The sequence below is a fragment of the Zootoca vivipara genome, chromosome 11, assembly GCF_965207765.1.
Source record: "Zootoca vivipara chromosome 11, rZooViv2.hap1.1, whole genome shotgun sequence".
NCBI classification, from domain to species: Eukaryota; Metazoa; Chordata; class Lepidosauria; order Squamata; family Lacertidae; genus Zootoca; species Zootoca vivipara.
This window is the reverse complement of record NC_142594.1, coordinates 34,235,372-34,256,523: the sequence shown is the minus strand read 5'-3', so window position 1 is coordinate 34,256,523 and position 21,152 is coordinate 34,235,372. Positions and strand designations below refer to the sequence as shown.

General features: G+C 42.9%; 1 protein-coding gene across 3 annotated transcripts in view; it reads left to right on the top strand.

Moving 5' to 3' along the window:
* The window catches only part of FAM171A1 (family with sequence similarity 171 member A1), a 69,017-nt gene that overhangs the window by 26,178 nt on the left and 21,687 nt on the right, over nt 1–21,152 (top strand). The window contains exons 2-5 of one of the 3 annotated variants that reach the window (XM_035129183.3): nt 5,640–5,867; nt 11,631–11,723; nt 17,213–17,371; nt 19,092–19,268. In XM_035129183.3, coding sequence (XP_034985074.2) covers nt 5,640–5,867; nt 11,631–11,723; nt 17,213–17,371; nt 19,092–19,268 — 657 coding nt within the window. Of the gene's footprint in view, nt 1–5,639; nt 5,895–11,630; nt 11,724–17,212; nt 17,372–19,091; nt 19,269–21,152 lie in introns of all 3 variants that reach the window. The other 2 variants (XM_035129184.3, XM_035129186.3) reach the window with 2 other exon arrangements.

Genomic DNA, 21,152 nt, shown 5'->3' with positions numbered 1-21,152 from the left:
TATGCATACAAATTAATGCCTCATTTCTGAAAAATTTGCAATCGGTTTCTCATATCTTTTAATTATTTTTCAAGAAAGAGATTGTATTTTAAAGGGATCTCTAGCCTGGTATTTTCTTATGGCAGTCATCCCCAAACTTCGGTCGTCCAGATGTTTTGGACTACAATTCCCATCACCCCTGACCACAGGGCCGGAGTTTGGGGGTGCCTGTCTTATGGTATCATCATGCAATAACAGATATAAAATACGTGTTTATTTATTCCATCAAATTTATATACTACTTGATTGTAAAGCAAAACTTCAAAGCAGTTTGTTGAAAAAGATATTATGGTTCAGCATCTAAAAAGATCAAATATAAGACCATTCATGTAGCTATAACTATTTGTTTCAAGTTATTTATGAGTGTGGTTTTAATCGCACAATAGAAGGACATCCACAGACTATGCCACCTTCTGGTTTCAAAAATTAAAAGAGAATTCTGCTGGGCTTGCAGTAAATTAGATATTAGGAACCAGATAGTGTAGGATTTGGAAATTCCCCTCTTACAGATGGGCACCGCATTACAGTATTTTTCCATCTTGGTGAGAAAACAGTTTGTCAGCTAGTTGCCATTGGAGATAATGTAGAAGTTAATTTAGTTCCTTATAGAACAATCACTTATTTTGGGTAGCAGCGCTTGAATTATTTTTGAATATTTTCATGTATTGCGTAACCAATCCAGATTGTGCCCAACATGTTCCCAAAGCCCATACTGTTTTTACAGATAAAATGCCGTGGAATATATGCCCATTCAGGTTGACATTTCCTTTTGCATTGAGTTTTTCCTCATTGTGAAATTGGCCAGTTCAGACCAAGTGGTGTTCGCATTGAATTTATTTGCTGATGTGTGTATAAATGTGGGCAGATGCAAAGAAAGAACTTTGTGACAATCATAGAATCATAGAGTTGGAAGAGACCACAAGGGCCATCCAATCCAACCCCCTGCCAAGCAGGAAACACCATCAAAGCATTCTTGACATATGCCTGTCAAGCCTCTGCTTAAAGACCTCCAAAGAAGGAGAGTCCACCACACTCCTGGGTAGCAAATTCCACTGCCGAACAGCTCTTACTCTGCCGAACAGCTCTTACTGTCAGGAAGTTCTTCCTAATGTTTAGGTGGAATCTTCTTTCTTGTCGTTTGAATCCATTGCTCCGTGTCCGCTTCTCTGGAGCAGCAGAAAATAACCTTTCTCCCTCCTCTATATGACATCCTTTTATATGACATTCCCTCCTCTATATGACATCCTTTTATATATTTGAACATGGCTATCATATCACCCCTTAACCTGTTCTTCTCCAGGCTGTTTGTGCTGACATCTGTTTAAAATAGATGCAGCAGTGGGACAGATTGAACCTAAGTTTGGAAAACTTGAAAGATGAGGGATTGAGAAAAATTATGGCCATCTTATTCTTAGATGAAGTGTATCCTTTCAGAGCGATTGCTCAAGGGGTTGTACTAGGGAGAAGGGTAAAGTTGGACCAAGATGTAGTATCAGCCAACATTTAAGCCACAAATAGCCAATGTGGTACCCTCCAGGTGTTAGATTAGATATTTATGCCCCCTTTTATATTAAAATAACACTCAAAATGACTTGTTGGACTGCAACGGAAATTTGGCCCAGTGAGCCATGGAAGTTGTAATCTAATGGAAGGCACTGTGTTGGGTATCTCTGATTTAATCCATGATTATGCCACTGTTTCTCAGCCTCAGTAAAGAAGTCCATTTGGAAATCGGGATTGATCCCACCTGGAAAGTCTTAAAGCAAACATCATGTTGAACATTTGTTATCCAAACACATTCTGTGCCGACAGTGAAAGCTAATGGCTCCATCCTCCCTAGATCAGCACTTGTCTGGCAGCCAGGAAACCTAGCTGCTTGCCAAGTGACTATTTCAAGTTGTTGCTTTGGGACATTTCATGGAAGAGCCTTTCTTTTTAGCAAACGTGTTTTAAACAGCGGAAAAATCTCACTTTGCCAAAACAGATGGAGCAGCGAGGATTCGTCTAATCAAATGTAGGTTTTCCCTAAACTCTTTATAACATCACATTGACAATGCAGAAAGGATTGTAGGTTTTGGATTGTGGCCTGTTTTGGATTTACCTCTTCCCAAATGATAACCCACACTGTGGTTTCGTTGTTCTTTATATGAGAGAACAAATTTAGCAATAGGAAAGGGCAGCTATATTTGCGCGACTGTATTTCACCCAAACCCAGTGATTTTGGTGTGCCGTCTAAGTTGTAAAAACAAGTAGGGTATAATTTCCCAAGGAGCTCAAGGAGAAGGAATGCAAATGGTAGGAAATATGTGTAGTTTGTGAAGCCACTAAATGTTACGTGACTTCTGGGGTTGTTTCCTTTATTGCCGATCTACAATATTGCTAGCTATTTGTAGCCCACATATTGTTGGTTTGATTTCGTTTCTTTGAAAGTACTCTATGGCTTTAGAAGCACCTTGCAGGTGCATAGTCTTCCTCCGCAGTGCTGTAGCTTAGGTTGACACACTGGGCAGCTGACTGGTCAAATATTGTCACATGACTGCTTAATATTTTGTTGTCGTTTAGTCGTGTCCGACTCTCCGTGACCCCATGGACCATAGCACGCCAGGCTCTCCTGTCTTCCACTGCCTCCCGCAGTTTGGTGAGACTCATGTTCGTAGCTTCGAGAACAGTGTCCAACCATCTCATCCTCTGTCTCCTTCTCCTTGTGCCCTCCATCTTTCCCAACATCAGGGTCTTTTCCAGGGAGTCTTCTCTTCTCATGAGGTGGCCAATGTTTCTCATGAGGTGGCTTAATATTTAACTATGGCCAAAGACCATTCTAAATGTTCCAAGGATGCCACTGTGAAGATGGCAGCTCGCATTTATCTTTATTTCAATATTGATATTGATATTCAATATCAACCCTGGCGATCAATGGGGTGACCGATGTCGCAGCCAGCTCGCCCTCACATCCACGTGCAAGGTTCTTCCCCCTCCCCCTGTTGATCCTCACAACAACCCTGTGAGTCAGGTTTGGCTGAAAACTTTTGACTTCATGGCTGAGTGAGGATTTGGATCTTGGTACCCCAGATTCTAGTCCAGAACCTTAACCATTACAGTCATACCTCATGTTGCATTAAGTTCATGTTGTGTCTTTTCAGCTTGCAAACGCGGCAAACCCGGAAGTGTTTACTTCCGGGTTTCGCCGCATGCGTGCAGAAGCGTTCTGCATGCTTCGCGCATGCGCAGAAGTGCTCTATCGCGCTCTGCACTTGCACAGAAGCGCTGCTCTAGTTGCGGACTTTTCGGGGTGCAAACGGCACCCCGGAACGAATCGTGTCCGCAACTAGAGGTACAACTGTATGCTATACTGGACCACATTACGATTCTGATCTTCCAAACAGGGAATTTTTTGTTTTCTTTGCCTGTTTGTTCTTTCAGTTTAAAATGTGTAATTCTAGAATCGGTGCTTCTGAACAGTCTTTTGTAGCTGTAATGTTCACCTGCCCTTTTTATTACTTCACTCTTTTGTTTCTTGCATGCCACATTATTCTTTGCTACACTGGTTCTTCTGAATTAATAGTCAAGTCAAAAGAAAATGAATGCTAATGGTGCACACCCTAGCTATCAAGCTTTAGATCACAGAGCTTTAGTTTCTTACAAGGTGTTTCATATTCTGGGAAAGAGCTCATTTTGTTGCTTACTTTACAGCTTGTAGAAGTACGAATCACAAATCGGTTTCTCCTTAATATACACAGCGTTTCACATTTGACAGGAATTTCTGGAGCATTTTGAGTGCGTGAACTAGAAACTTCAATGTATTAATCTCAGAATCAAAGAATTGTAGGGCTGGAAGGGACCCAAAGGGAAATCTACTCCATCCCCTTGTAATATCTCAGACTAGGGCAGAGGGTAGCCAGTATGGTTGGACTACCATTCCCATCAGCCCCAGCCACCATGGCCAGTGGTCAAGGATGAAGGGAATTGTAGTCCAACAACAGATCTGAAGGGCACCATGATGGCTTCCTGGGTTTCAGATTTTTGAACAGTGGGGTGCAAAGAATTTGGCATGCCTCGTTGGTTTACATATAAACAGTCAAGGCTTGGGATTTCCAAAGAAAGTTGTTGTCTTGTGCAATCAAGTGGTATATAAATTTGGTTAAATAAAGCACACCAGAGCTGATTGAAATGTAGTGAAGGGTCTGTAAAATGAATTGGTTATTTGGTGCAGCTGTAGCACAAAGATCATGAATATGATGGAAGGCAAGTTGTGTGTTCATATCATAAATTGGTAGAGATTTACCCCCTTGAGTATAGAACACAGTGGTATGGATGGTTTTCGGGGTTTTTTTAATCATATGCTGTTGCTATGGTGGCATTCTTGAAGAATGGCACATGTGTGGGAGGCCGAAAAAATCTGGACAGCAAGTACTTGTTCTCAAAGTGAATTTTGGATCGTGACTGTTGTAAATAATAACACAGTATTTTAGCAAGGGTGGGGTTGTGTAATGCATTCTTAAAGATCAGGAACGTCAATTCTTAATTGGCCTATTAGCACCTACTGGTATCCATGGAATGGCACTAGGTTCTAGAACAGGATCAGATTGACTCTTCAGAAACTTCTTCAAAATGGCAGCATTTTGTGTTAAGTAAAAGTAAGATATGCAGAACTGAGTTACCGTGGTTGTAAATCAGAAGTACATAGGCAAAACCTCTACAGCAAACCTGTGGCCCTCCAGATGGTGTTAGACTCCAGCTTCCATCAGCCCAAAGGTCAACTTCTGGGGAGCCACAACTTAGAAAAACACCTCCTCCACAGGCACACTGGAGTTGGATCTGGGATTTTTTTCCTTCACAGCATAGTGCTGTTGAAACTCTTTCCTCCCATCAGTTCTGCTTTTATAAAACAGATGGGGAGAAGTTGGTACAAAAACTTTACAAATAACAAATAGGGTGTGGAATTTCTCTTTGGCCTCCAAGCTGTTCTCCACCCCTCCTTTTTTTCTTCCTTGTTTTACTTCCACCACAGAGACAGACAGACAGACAGAGAAGGAGGGAGGGAGGGATTATTAAAATGCAGTTTCGGAATTGAATGGGAAAGCTTTCAGGAGGGGAAGCTGTCGCCGCCACCACCCCAGAAAACCCCCTAAGGTTCAATCATTCATCTCTCCGGATTCCAACCAACATTTTGTTAACATCTTTATAACAGTGGTGGGTAGCCAAGGTGTGAAGGGCTGGAGCCGGCAGAAGGCTAAGAGCCAACATTAGACCACCCCCTTTTCTCTCTCTTTCTGCCAAGCCCCTCCGGCCACTTTCCCCTTTTGTCTTTCTCCTCTTCTCATTGCCATCCCAACGAAACCCTCCGCTCCCTATTGGAATTAGACTTGCAGGGGGAGTTCCTGTTGCCGTCAATGGGAGCAAGGGTACCTTGAGAAGGTGCTCAAGTGAAGATCGTATGGAGTTTAAAGGTTAATGCCAGCATTTGGAATGGGTACTCCCGTTCCTTCAATACCTCATATGTACCCTGTACCTCTTTTTTTTTTTTTGCACCTGTTTCGTGCAAATGGGGAATGCAAAGTTCTCCCAAAGGTTAACTGCTATGTTGTTGTTGTTGTTTGCAGAAGTGACTCTGAAGGTCCACGTAAGTGATGCCAGCACACATCAGCCAGTCACCGAAGCCTTTATTGAGATTTTTACCAACCAGATCCCCATTGCCTCTGGAACCTCAGGAGCGGATGGCACTGCCTTCATCAAGTTTCAGTATAAGCTGGGCAGTCAGCTGATCGTTACTGCGACTAAGCATGCTTACGTGCCAAACTCTGCACCATGGAAACCAATAAGATTGCCTGGTAAGAGATCTTTATTTTTGTTCTGAGGTAAGATTTTATTTCTAAAGGGGGGGGGTACAAAACTGTGGTGTGTTTTTTTAAAGAACAAAACAAAACCAAGAAAACCTGAATGCTGAAAATCATATTTATCATTTATTTATTTATTCATTCATCATTTATATCCCATCCTTTCTTTCAAAGGAGCCCATGGTGACAAACACATCTATAATTCTCTCTCTCTCTCTCTCTCTCTCTCTCTCTCTCTCTCTATATATATATATATATATTTATATTTATACACACACACACACACACACACACACACACACACACTAAAGCTGGCCCTGCCACGCATTGCCATGGCTAATTCCTGTGACTGCCACCACCCTGTGTCGACCCATGACATATCCCGCCCCCTCCTCCCCCCACCCCCGGGTTTTCCCTGTGATTCCCCCCAACCTGTCCCATCCCATGACATATCACGCCCCCTCTTCCTCCCACACCCGGGTCATCCCTGTGGCTGGCCCCACCGTGTCCTGACCTATCCCGTCCCCCAACCCCCACCCAGGCGAGTCAGTACCTCCATTTGGCCTAGTCTGTAAAGGCTTCGGTCTAGTATGTAAATGGCAGCTGAGGTGCTGTTGAGAGGGAAGGTTCTATAGGTGTAGTACCTATAGGTGTAGCTAGAGGGTGCTGGTTTGCAACCTGGTTCTTTTCCCAGCATGCACTTTTGGGTGAGTTGTGTGTTCTGTAACATGGGGTTTGGTTTTTTTTTACATGGTGTAGGTGTGACATCTGTCTTAGTAAACTTTATAAGATTAATCTCACGGTAGCATGGGACGTTGTGTGCAAATTTGAATGCTATCGGTCAAGCAGTTTCGGTGAAAAGTGGAAACACACCCACATGCCATTTTTACATTATATATATATATATATATATTTCAAGCATTCTAAAAGCACTTTAAAACTGTTATCTCAGGGTTGTCAGGAACAGGGGGGCCTTTCAGCCACCAAATAAATGCCTGGGCAATGCCTGTTCATAGCTGCCAAGTTATCCCTTATTTTAAGGGATTTTCCCTTATGCTGAATAGGCTTCCTCGCGAGAAAAGGGAAAACTTGGCAGCTATGCCTGTTTTTAAATTGAAAGTCAGTGAGACAGGTGCACCTCTCTCGAATGGCAAGCTGCCACTGAAAATGCCCTGTCTTGGGTCAGTGCAAATCCAGCAGCCCCTGGTAGCAGCAGCACCAACGAGGCCTCACCTGCCAGTTTTAGGGCCCAGGGCAGTTGATATGAATATGATAAGAACCTGATGGTTTTCACATGAGAAGAATATGGATGCCCAGTAAGAACAGTGCCTCTCCCCATACTCCCCTGGTTAGGCCTTTAGTTTGACTGTGCTTTCCTTAGCTTGGCTTCAGCGCCAGTGTTTTGTCTTGGGTCATAATGAAGCTGAACATGTGAAGCCAGAATGAGGAATCTCTGATACTCAGAGGTTGTTGGACTCCAACTCCCACCAGCCCCCAGTCATCATGGCCAACGATCAGGAGTGATGGGAGCTGTAGTCCAGCAACATCTGGAGGGCCCCGTCTTGCCTACCCCAGCGCTAGCAAATGGATGGGGACAGACTATGCTAACTGGTAGTGGGGAAGAGAATTATTTCTGACCAGAGGGGAGAATCACTTCAGCTGATCTTTCTTTGGCCTCTAGGGTTGCCAGACTCAATAGAGCACAGGACTTCTGTGCCTTTAATTGCCCTGCTCTCTTTTGAGTCTGGAAACCTTAAAGAGAAACCAGCAAGACCCTTTGTTTAATTTCCAAGCAAAGGGTCTGCTGGTTTCTCTTTAAGGTTTCCAGACTCAAAAGAGAGCAGGGCAATTAAAGGCACAGAAGTCCTGTCCTCTATTGAGTCTGGCAACCCTATTGGCCTCTGGATGAGGATGTTCTCGCCCATTTTTCCCATCGGTATTTCCTCCATTTTGGAGTTAAAAGGGGCCTTTCTGATATTGGCTGACCTGGCATGCTTGAAAAGAGCAGCCATGCATTAAATAGAGCAGAGGTTCTCAAACTGATAGGTAGCTGCGAGCTATAGAACAAAGGAAGCTGCTTTGTAATGAGTCAGGCCTTTGGTCCAACTCACTCAGTGCAGTCTACACTGACTGGCAGTACCTCTCCTGGGTTTAGGGCAGGAGGCTTTTCCAGACCTACCTAGAGATGCCGGTGATTGAATCTGGGACTCTCTGCATGCAAGGCTGCTGAGCTATGCCTTTCCTACAGGTGAGACACAGGGGCATGTATGAGGCACAGTTGCACCCTTTTCTAGTCAGTGAGTGAACAAGTGCCCTGCTGGTTGCATCAGAAGATACTGGGGACTCAGTGCAGCCACTGTTGCTGTATTTGAAAAATGATGAACTAAAGAATATTGCTTTTCTTTTTTCATGTCTAATCAAAATTTTGGCAGGGGGAATGGGAGGGACTCGAGGGTGCCATTAGTGCACAGGGTAGATTATTCCTTTTATTTCAGCCCATATTTCTTGTATATAGGGGTCCTTACAGTGCATTTTTTTTGCTTTTAATATTGATTTTGTTTTAATTTTTTGAGGAAAGCCAGTTTTGCAGAGCTTTTGACAAGTCATTGAAATCTGAACTAGGCTTTTTGTGTGTTTTCGAGAGAAGGCACTTGAAATGAGTGTGTGCCTCTGAAAGGAACACTTGTTTGGGCATCCTCTGCCGAGTTCATTAGGCATTTTGCCACAAATTGCAGTGAGAAGGAGCTATTATTTTGTCTTTTGTCCCCTTATTTGCACTTAGTTCCTCTGATAAATGACCAAATGAGATGAAAAGGGGGGGATTAAAACGTGTGTTGCAAAACCATGCTTCTTTATGATTAATAATAAATTAATGCAGCTTAATGCAAACCAAGTTTTAAAGTGTGCAAACATTATGATTTTCAAACTGGCTTTTGCTTCAGTTCGGATACTGCCAACTGGGACACGGCTTTGCATGGAGGTAAAACAAGACTTTCATAAGCTCAGCTGTGAGCCATGGTGGGAGAAACCCTGGTGATTAAAGTTCCTCCACTGGGAACCCTGAAAACATTTAAGGGATGGTAGAAGAGCTTGAGGAAACCCGGTGACAAAGAGGAAAACTAGGGAGACTTCCCTAGGGAGACCTCCCTAACTTTGTGGCCTGGGTTTGGCCCTTAGTGAGAGGATGAGCCAGTGATCCTAGAGCAGCGCTCTGCAAACTGACAACATCTGCCGTCAACCCTGACCATTACAGAGGGGCTGATGGGAGTTGGAGTCTTACAACTTCTGAAGGGCACCAAGTTGAGGAAGGTTGTCCCAGACTGTCCAACAACTAATCCATATAATAACCAGGACAGTAGTAGTAGTAGTATATTTATATCCCATTCTTCCCAGGCACTGGGAGGAGGTGGGCAAGGAATGAGTTTGAGGAACTGGGAGGACAGAGCTGTGTGATGAACCAGGTGGCCTGTTCTGCACCCACTAAACTTGCCTACTGCCTTCAGCAGTGGTGGATGCCCATTCTGTCACTGGTGTTAAAGTAACATTCGCCTGCATGTCCAGTTGGCTTCAGGATGCAGAATGAGGCAGACAGCATCTTGTCCTTTGTGCCAGGTGGGAAAATGTTTTGGGGCGGCCCTAATAATCACATTAAGAGAATGGAAATATAAAATGTGGGGCTTTTCACTCGTGATCGCATTAGTACCCTACATAAGAACAAGAAGACCAAAGTTGGAACAAATTTACTGCAAAATGGTCTCCATTTATTTTTGCATAAATAATGCTCTAAATCAGGCACCCCCAAACTCAGCCCTCCAGATGTTTTGGGACTACAATTCCCATCATCCCTGACCACTGGTCCTGTTAGCTAGGGATGATTGGAGTTGTAGTCCCAAAACATCTGGAGGGCCGAGTTTGGGGGTGCCTGCTCTAAATCCAAATACAGAAGCACACTTTTCAGCGATTTAGAGTAAAGTAATTTAAGATCTCTAATAATATATACAATGCAATGTGCCAAAAATATTTTAAAGTATACTATAACCATGCAATGAATTGGTAACGGTGCAATTATGCAGCTGTGCTATTTATATAAGCATGTCGTTAACATGTTGTGTTGTGCTTTTTTGTGTGTGTGAAGGTTATTGTGTTAAGATTATTTTGGAAGTAAAAAAACCCCAAAAAACAGACTTTTTACCAGATGTGTTCTATGGGACATGCTGTTATTTGTGAAACTTAATAATATGAAGACAATAAAATGTGATTTTTAATTATTGTATATTAATGTTTACAAATAGCTAATAAACTGTCAAAAGGGAGTCAAAATCTCAGGAACATTCATAGGCTGTGCTTGTTTCGATTCGCCGATTAATTGGGAACTGCATTGGTACATATTCTTCATTTCTTCAAGCTATTTGAATTGCATTGGCTTTAATTCTTACCAATAAAAATTAGGTGCAAAAAAGAAATAAATTATTATATTTCCATCCTTCAGAGCTACCTATTCCATAATTCATTCTCCTTGTAGTACATTATGCTCGATAATGTGCTTTTAGTATGAGCAAGGAAATTATTGTGATGGAACAGCTGAAATTTGAGAAGATTCTGATTTATAGTGTGAATTTATTAATGCTTAGCAGAGCATTCTCAAAATGCAAATGTGGTTATAGCAGTACTAGAAGAAAATCTTTATACATATAATGTTTACATGACTACTGACTGGTATCTCCTGCTATTTTAAATGCAACTTCATGGGGAATGTTTGGAATTCAGGGAAACTGCTCCTGACTTTTGAAAGATACAGATCGTCTTGCAGATTAATACTTAGTGATATTGACACCAAGCTCCTTTGTTTGCTGGGGGGGATCTGTTAAACAACACCTCAGATTTGGAGGGTGTGCCCCCATCTTCTGGAAAAAAATATATTTTCCTTTCTTTCTAGATTTAGAGTTACAGGAACTGAAACATTTAATTTGATGCAAAAATTTTAGTGAACTCTGTTAATTATTCCCTTAGATTTTGAATTCTGTTCTTATTTTTAGAAAATTTGTGCTGTGTTCACTGAATCTGAATTCCAGTGCAACTTGCATTTAAGACTGGGTAGGGTGACAGCTCTCCAGATGTTTTTGGACTACAACTCCCATCACCTCTGACCATTCACCATCCTGGCTGGGACTGAAGGGAGCAGAAGCGCAGTAATATCTGGAGCAGGGTTTCCCAAACTTGGGTCTGCAGCTGTTTTTTGGATTACAATTCCCATCATCTGAGACCACTGGTCCTGCCAGCTAGGGCTGATGGGAGTTCAGAAACAGCTGAAGACCCAAGTTTGGGAGACTCTAGTCTGGAGGACACCAGGGATTGCTGAGCTAGATCCTTATATAGACCAAATCTGCCATGTAAACTTTTCAAGTCCTTTTCAAGGGGACAATGAGACTGTATTTCCCATCCTGTGTTTAAAAATGTGATCACGTCTGGTGTACTGCTTGTGGAATATTCATCATTCCTCTCCCTATACATCTGGGTTATTTCATTCTTGCTGTCTACGTTGATCTTCTACTTGTGGGCACGTAATGTACAAACTCCAGCATACAAAAGTTGTTGAAGCCAATGCATGTGGTAGATATGGTAGATGCAGTAGTTCAGAAAACAAATGTATTGCCTAAAAAAGGCATTAGTTGGTAACCTTTGAAAGATTGGGGATCTGGAGGAAAGAGTTCTTTCAATATTACTTTATATTGCACTTAACCAATTTCCCTTCCACAGTGTTTTCTTCTCTAAGTCTTGGCCTTCTTCCTGAACGTTCAGCTACTCTAATGGTATATGAAGATGTTGTACAGATAGTCTCAGGATTTCAAGGTATGTGGTGCAAAGGGACCTTCTTTACTTTGTCATAGTAGTTTTTACCTGTCCCGCAGCTAGAGCTAGGACTTGAGCCTTTTCCCAACTTGACATCTTGATGGTGGCAGGAAGAGAGGCTGCAATGTGTTAGCAGAGCTGAATTAGGTGGCCTGGAGAGCCAGTAGAAGCCTCTACTGTCCTTACCTAATAATTTCTTAGGCCTGGCTCCTAGGATACAACTCACCTGAACAACTCATCCCTTTAAAAAAAACCAAACAGATATTTGCTCTTTATAAAGCAGGTTTTAAGTTGTGCGTCTCCCAATATGGAATTGAACACCCTGAGGTTTTCCTAGTAGGTGACAAATAATACAGATAAATTGTGAGAGATTGGGTTGCTTGATTAATTACATATGCATAATCTGCATATGAATAAAGCAAACTCTCTGAGGGGAAAAAAGGAGACTTTATTAGTGGTTTTGGATTACGCATGCACACTTCACAGCTGTAAATTCTTTAAAGTTGACAGTTGCTGTCTGTAGCAATTTGTAGTTTTGTGATGGTGATGAAAATTCTGTCTTAAAAGAGATCCCACAATTCCTTGAGGGAAAAGAACCATGGCAGTGGAACCGGTTTATGTCTGTAGTGCTGTTATGGCCTGAAGCCACAACCCAACCAACACCTTGCAACAATACATCCTGTATTGAAGGAGCCAAAACGGTGCTTCTGCTCCACAGCATGAATTGTCTAAACTGCAGCTGAGGATTCTTGGAGAGGTTTCTTCGTCTGAGATAATAAAATTATTCTGCGTTATTCTGCTGCTTTTGTTTTTGTTGCGGATATTCCTCCATATGCATATGCAAAGCAGCACAGGCAGAGATTTATGACTGAGCAGAGCTATCCCTGAGGATAGGGGAGCTATGCATGCTCCAGTTTCTCATAGTTAACTTCACTAATATGCAAAAATAATAAAAAAATGCTACCTTCCGTTGCTCGGTCCCAGCTCCTGGCAACCTAGAAGTTCGAAAGCACGTCAAAGTGCAAGTAGATAAATAGGTACCACTCCGGCGGGAAGGTAAACGGTGTTTCCTTGCGCTGCTCTGGTTTTGCCAGAAGCGGCTTAGTCATGCTGGCCACATGACCCAAAGCTGGGCCTAAGGTCAGGGGTCCCTTTACCTTCAATTTGACTTCGACTGCTTTAAAAGGGAACCTCTTACTATTTGAGAAATGTATTTCATTGCCAGCTACCTTTGCTACCTCCTGACAAAAGGGACAGTGAGTGCAAGGGAGGGGCTCAGGGGCTTTGCAAGCCCCCAGGGGCTTCATTGCACCCAAAGGTGCCCTCATAGCGACCCCAGATTTAGCAGCTGTCTGTGGTTTGTGCTCGCATTGCGTTTCAGAAAGCTGCTATAATTGTTCCAATACATTGTTGTTGTTCTAAGTGAAAAGTGTTCGTTATTTATTTTACTTTATTATTACATTTATATCTCACCTTTCCTCCAAGGGGCTCAATACGGCATACAAGGTTCTCCCCCCTCTCCATTTTACCCTCACAACATTTTGTCCTTACCTGGAAGTAAGCCCCATTGAAAACAGTGAGGCTTTATTTTGAGTAGGTGTAAGTTTGTACAGCAAGCTCTGGTTCTGAGTACATAACTGGATATGAATTTATTTTTATTGGGGGCAGAAGGCACTTAGTCGCCTTAGTGGTCACTTGTGGCATTTGTATCTCTTCCCGAAACATAAATTTCTCTGAGTGGCTTACAAATAAATAGGTAAGAAAAAGAATAGGTAAGAGAACAATTTGAATATAAATAAGACAAAGAATCAAAAGCATCATAAATAACAATGAAAACAAAATTCACCAGGCACCCTAAGTTAAGTCAACAGATTTTAAAACTGAAAGGCCCAGACTACATTGAATATTTGAAAGGCCTGAATGAACAGAAAGGTCTTCACTTGAAGCTGAAAAGACTGCTAAGTTTAGGGTTGCCAAGTGTCCTCTTTTTCCAGGACACATCTTCTTTTTCATGGGTAGAATTGGAGAAAAATTGCATTTATTTGCTTTGAGTGGCTGTCATAGTGTCCTCTTTTTTGCTCTTCAAAATATGGAAACACTAGATGACACCAGTTGTACCTCCCTGGGAAGGTAATTGGGGTGCCACTACTGAAAAGGCTCTGCCCCTGGTGATTACCAGCGGTTAGAGGATGGATGGCAAGTAACAGGTTGAGGTTGAATCCTGACAAGACAGAAGTACTGTTTGTGGGGGACAGGAGGCAGGCAGGTGTGGAGGACTCCCTGGTCCTGAATGGGGTAACTGTGCCCCTGGGAGTCATTTTGGACTCACAGCTGTCCATGGAGGCGCAGGTCAGTTCTGTGTCCAGGGCAGCTGTCTACCAGTTCCATCTGGTACGCAGGCTGAGACCCTACCTGCCCGCGGACTGTCTCGCCAGTGGTGCATGCTCTAGTTACCTCTCGCTTGGACTACTGCAATGCACTCTACCAGGGGCTACCTTTGAAGGTGACTCAGAAACTACAATTAATCCAGAATGCGGCAGCTAGACTGGTGACTGGAAGCAGCCGCCGAGACCACATAACACCGGTCTTGAAAGACCTATAATTGGCTCCCAATACGTTTCCGAGCACAATTCAAAGTGTTGGTGCTGACCTTTAAAGCCCTAAATGGCCTCGGTCCAGTATACCTGAAGGAGCGTCTCCACCCCCATCGTCCATCCTGGACACTGAGGTCCAGCTCCGAGGGCATTCTGGCGGTTCCCTCACTGCAAGAAGCAAAGCTACAGGGAACCAGGCAGAGGGCCTTCTCAGTAGTGGCACCCCCCCCTTGGAACGCCCTCCCACCAGATGTCTAAGAGAACAACAACTACCAGACTTTCAGAAGACATCTGAAGGCAGCCCTGTTTAGGGAAGCTTTTAATGTTTAATGGACTACTGTATTTTAATATTTTGTTGGAAGCTGCTCAGAGTGGCTGGGGAAACCCAGCCAGATGGGCGGGGTATGATTAATAAATTATTATTATTATTATTATTATTATTACTATTTTTATTACTATTTTTATTATTTACTTCATTCGGGGGAAGTACTCAGTTACGAATCTAGTGTTAATGACAGAAAGCTGTTGGAAGGAAAGCTAATCTTTTGAGTAGGCATTAAAATTATGATTCCTTAACTCATTTTTGCACAGATTTAAAGCTACTGTATATGTATTGCATGAGTATCCCAGAGCAATATAGCCATAGCTGTCAACTTTTTCCTTTTTTAAGGGAAATTCCCTCCTTCCAAATAGGATTCCTCGCGAGAAAAGGGAAAAGTTGACAGCTATGAATATAGCTGGCCATCCTAGAACCACACACCATACCTTGTAATAAGGAGTTAATCCTTGATTTGCAGGGGTTTTGTTTGTTTTTTCAATACTCCATGTATCGAAAAAGAAGCTCTTGGGTTTAAAACAGTAACAGCTGTTTTAAATCTTCATTTGCATGTTATGCAAAGGCTTGCAGATGGGGCCTGTCTGTGTTTGCTGCTAAGCTTTGTTAATGGTACAAATTTGTGGAGAAGTGCTTTTGGCTTCAGAAGCAGATACCTAATGGGACCTGAAATGATAAATACTACATGAAGCTGTCTCTAATCTTTCCAAGACTCCAAACCCTCCAATCCCATTAAGTGGCTTTGAACAAAAGTTCATTGTTGGTTGAGAGTTCAAGGGAAGCATAAATCATTAGAAGACGGCTTCCCCTTACAGGGGATTTCCTCAGGGGTGGAGATTTGGTATATGATGGGAAGATTGTTTGAACTCCTCAGCAGAATCAAGCCAAGTTGCTCTGGACCTGGAGGATGGAGGTTTGAGGTGATAGCTGTTTTCTTGACACCTGAGCCAGCAAAGACTCCTGGCTTTCTGGAACCACTGCCTTGCCTCAGTGACTATAAAGTAGCAGGAATTTAATGAACGAGAGCCATTCAGAAACCTGGGGAGGACCATAATGGTTTCTCTGGACATGATTCCACCCTGGAACTGCCTTCAAGCTGAGAGATACTGCAGGCCAATGGTGCAATGGCTTCCCTATGTTCACATTCCCTCAAGAGGCATCCTCCTGGGGCCTCGATGCCAGTGGTGGGTGGGGTCATAGGCAACATTGGGTGGACCATAGGCTGTGCTTAAGCCATTCAAAAGTCAGAGATTTCTGCATACACACATGCATGCAACCCTCACGTAACTGCCTCTTCCTCCTGCATTATTGCAGTTTAGTGACATGATCTAGCTGAACAAAAGCACGGAGCAGGGCCTGCATGTGGCCTTCGGAGGGAGTGTTAACTTCTTACAGCAGGATGGTAAATGCAAGTGAAGGCACAGACCCAGAGAGAAAGCAAGTGAACACCTGGAGAGCAAATGAGCCCCCTACATGTGGCGCTGTGCTCTAAACCACTGAGCCTCTTGGGCTTGCCGATCAGAAGGTCGGTGGTTCGAATCCCCGCATCGGGGTGAGCTCACGTTGTTCTGTCCCAGCTCCTGCCAACCTAGCCATTCGGGGGAAAACACTAGTGCAAGTAGATAAATAGGTACTGCTGTGGCAGGAAGGGAGACAGCATTTCCGTGTGCTCTGATTTCCGTCACAGTGTTCCGTTGTGCCATAAGCAGTTTAGTCCTGCTGGCCACATGACCTGGAAAGCTGTCTGTGGACAAATGCCGGCTCCCTTGGCCTGAAAGTGAGATGGGCGCCGCAACCCCATAGTCACCTTTGACTGTGGAGTCCTTTACCACTTTAGTAGCCATGGCTTCTTCCCCCCCCCCCCCCGAATTCTGGGACCTGAAGTTTGTCAAGGGTGCTGAGAGTTCTTAGGAGAGCTCTGTCCTCATCACATATCTACAACTCTCATAACGGTTTAACAATCCTCATTTCCAGGAAACACTGGGAACAGCAGCTCCATGTTTTAAATGTACTGTGCAGGTGTACATTGAATTGAATTGCCCTGTCACATCACTTCTGTGTGCCTGATCGTTTGCTCACGTTCAGGATTTACATGTACTAAAACAAGTAGCCGTTTCCAGTTCCAGATAACTTTAGACAGCAATCTTAGGCATATTTAACAGTGAATGCAATGGAACTTGCTTCTGAGAAGGCATACATAGGACTGCACCGTTAAAGGTACATTTTGACTTTGAAGAGGGATGGTGGGTTCCTTTTAGATGAAATAGCCAAGCATCCTAGCTGAATTAACCTTTGGGATCTTGTATCACTTGTTGCTTGCTTAATTGTTGAACAGTCATTGCTGCTGGCGTTGTTTGCTTTCACTGGAATCCATTAAATTAAGCAAACAATGAATGCTGGCTATCTCCCATAGATATCATAAATGTAATCCTGTGGGGGATATAGTGAATATCATGGCTTTGCTACTAAAGGTATAATTACATTTATAGAAAGCTTGCTTCATGTAGATGGCTATTGTCACATTCATTTGCTTAGTTGCTCTGTTCCTTTCTTATTGCTAGGTGCACGGATCCAGCCCAAAGTCCATTTTCAAAGGAGAGCCTTGAAGCTGCCAGAGAATACCAGCTTTAGCGACCTCACAGCATTTCTTACTTCAGCTAGTTCACCTTGGGAAGTGGATAGTTTTCCTTATTTACAAGGATATGATGGCAATGGAACTGGTAAACTTTTGTTCTCATGATTATTAAAGTATGTTTTAAGTTCTATTGGACTAGTTTAGTTCAAGTATTACCAGAATAGTACCATTTCTGTGTAGCCAGTAGTACCATTATTTACTTCCTGTATTAGCTCTTCTACTGAATTATTTTTTTAAAAAGGATGTCCCAACCCCCAAAATCATTTGTAGCAGTCCTGTGAGGCTTGTGACCCACCAAACTGAACTCAACCCTCCAGGGACTCTGCTGTTCTGCTTCATGGGTCACAGACTGTGCAGGCCTGATTTATGGCCTTTTAAAGTGCAAAGAATAAAAATAAAATCCTACATTTCATTTATACTGGGTCAGAATGACCTGTTCCCCTTCCCTTCCCCAAGGCTGCCTGCAACTAGTTCTCTGCATCAATGTTTGAATAATAGGGCACCTAACAGGCATTCCTGCCATTGTAGGAACAAGGGGTCTTGTCCTAAGACAGCTTGAGGCTCACAGGGGAAGCTGGACAGTGTCTCACCAAGAAGCCAAGTCAGGAATGCAAGGCACCCAAAGTATCTACAGGACCATGGAGAGCTCCCAGGGTCCTGCTGAGCTAGCTTTGCAAGCTGATGTCTCAGCAAGCATCTAGCTCCAACCGATTCCTTATAAGTGGTCCGGACCTGTCATGCGGTACACCCCACCATCCCAGATGAGCTGACTGGCTTTGAAGGGGCCGTCACCATATTCTGCAGCCCTTGGATCCTGATAGGCTGGGGAGACAGGGGTACCATGTCTCAGTCAGGGGAGTCTGGAAGACAGTCTTAACTGTTCTTTCCCCAAGGCCAGAGCTGAAGCTTCATCATCCTTTGAACCCCATGTGTTGCACAGTGCATGGTCTCTGGGTCATGGGTCATGGCAGTGTGAAAGGATGCAGCTGAATGGAGAAACTGACAGGCCATTCATATGTGCATGAAAGTACTTTCAATTCACACCTTGGATTTATTTGCTAAATGTCCACATGCAGAAAAAGCATTGCTGCCGCAGGATGACAGGAACAACAATTGCTTGTCATTGTCATCATTCGCTTGCCACTTTCTTTGTCACCAGCAACTGTCGGTGTATGGGATGGACGTAGCAAGACAATGTAATCAGTGGTGCTTTCATCTGAGAGGCATGTGGCCAAACTCTTAAGCAATTTGAAACAAGGAAGTTAAAACCTCTGTAGGATAGTAATGTTGAATTGGAATGAGCTGAGGGCCAAACTGTACATTAGTTAATGATGTGATTAGCAATCACGTTGTGGCTTTCTAAAATAAAAATAAAAATTGGGTATTGTGGGGATTGTAGTCATCAGCCATATGGATAGGGGTGTTTAAGCCTTCCATCTCCAGCTGCAATCATGAAGTCAATTTGAGTTTCCCCCCTCTAATGTCACATGGGAAGAGAGGGATTTTTACCAAGAACATGGCTCATAAGCCCTTTTTATTTTATTTTATTTTAAAAACCACATTGTGACCGTTAATCACACCATTAACGCAATGTTCATTTTGGCTCCACCACTGCCTCTAACTGGTCTCATATGCTTTAAATTTTGCAAAGTGGTGTCCAGGTCATGCCACCCTTAGGTATACCAGTAGCAGGAAGCTGATTCGTTAATAAAAAATAGTGGGTGTTCATGTGATTATTCTATTTATTAATTGGCTTTGAAAGTTATATTTTATGCATTTTCATACTGTTGTTCATTTGCTTACAGGAAATAACACTAGGTATGATCTTACTCCTGTCACTGCAGTTAGTGTTCACTTACTCAGAAGCGATGGGACTCCAGTTCCAGTGAATGGACCCATCTATGTAACAGTGCCTCTCCCTACAACCAACAACTTGAAGCATAGCACCCATGTGCCCGCTTGGAGGTTTGACCAAAAATTTGGTAAGGAGCCTTTTGTCACTAATCGTAAATTTTCAAACACTTCATTAGATAATTCACAACCTCAGATTGGAACACAGGTGAAGAGTAATGAGAGGCAATTATTCATGATGGTTCAAGAATGATTTTTTGTTGCTTGATTATGAGAATTCTCCTTTGCAGTTCTTATTTTACAGTTTGGGGTAGAATTTTTAAGGGAGCCTCCTGGTTAAGTGAGACTTGTCATTTTGTGTTTCACAAAGCCAAGCGTGACGCTGCCTTTATTGCTGTTTGCCAGTTGGATTTTGGCTGTCTTTTAGTTTAATTCCAGTACGTAGAATCCATTAATTCAAGAGCCCATTTACGTACTTCAGTTTTCATTTACAATTCAATGTTGTCAGTTTTACTTCTGTGAAGGGAGACAGAAAATTGACTCATACTTGCCTGGTTTATTTCCTGCAAGAAGCAGTCCATCTTTTCCTGTATCCTGCTTTAAAGGTTGGCATATACGTTTGCAAATGATTGCAAGGAAAGAGGCTTTCTGAATTAGATCATTAAGTCACAGTGGCCAGGCACTTAAATCTCTCGCTCTTCTGGTTATCTGCTTTATATATTGCTCCCTGCTGAGTATTTTTTTAAAAATGCTACATGTGCAGCTGTAAATAGTATGCAGTTGGTAAGCTGAATGAAGGGAATTTCCTCATCTGGTATTTAAACATCTGTTTCAGCATATACAGATAGAACAGTCCTTGGCAAATTTAGCCATATTCACATTAATTTAGGGCAGTGGTGGCTAACCTTAAGCCCTTTGAGGTTATATTAATACTGGACTTCAGTACCCATCATCCCTAACCATTGACCATACTGGCAGAGGCTCATGGGAGCTGAAGTCCAACACCTGGAGAGTCACCATCCCTGGACCACATAACTGTATTTAACTTTGCAAGCTTGCAGAGTTTCATGTACCATTCTCTTAAATGTGCCAGCTCACATCTCCACCCCAATTTTTTGCCAAGCTCGTCCCCCAAATGCTTTCTTCCCCTGTGGTTTATTGACTTATCAGCAATGACTGCAAACACCCATTCGGCCAAGCCTTGACTTTACCTGCCTGTGACACCTGGATTAGGGCAGGTGGATGAAACTTGGCAAAAATGGCCTCACAGGCCAATTGGAGAGACTTGGTGGGTATAATTGAGCCCATGGGCCAGAGGTTCCTCACCCCTGATCTAAAGAGGAAGGGCAACTTGTCAGTCCACTTAAGTCCAGAGTCTGAAACCAGCTCACCTCATCATTGACGTGCATTGAGACATATCACTAGGGCTGCTGTGCTCAGAAAGTGCCATCCACGTGTTGTAACCCAATGCAGGAAGATCCACTGAAATCAATAGCTCTTTCTTCCACATAAATGTCCTTAGAACTGTTAAATTAAAGCAAAAATAAATAAATCACGCTGATTGTTTACTTTGCAGTTATCCATTTATATGCCATATTACTCCAAGCATGAATGAAGCATTGCAAACAAAACTTAACTGCCTCGGATGCAAAGCATACTAAATTAAAGGAGTGGCACCTTTTGAATAATTGATAAAAATTAAACAGCCTAATTATGCCCTGGAGACACAATTTCTAAGTTTATTCCGCGAGCTGGAGATACACTCCAAGTCTTAATCTGCAGCAGTTGCCTCTACAGGAGATGGCAGGCAAAGAGATGCATTAGTGGGATGTACTGTCACGCCTTTGAATGAAACCCTGGATTTTTAGGGTCTAAAGTAAGCATACCTCCATTAGCCTGTGATGTTAATGTACAGGTGGAGATAGAAAGGTAGCCCGCCAGATTTCCCACGACTTGATGAAATTCACCGACTTGTAGCGTAATGTGAATTATTTCTTATGTTTGTCAAAAGTCTA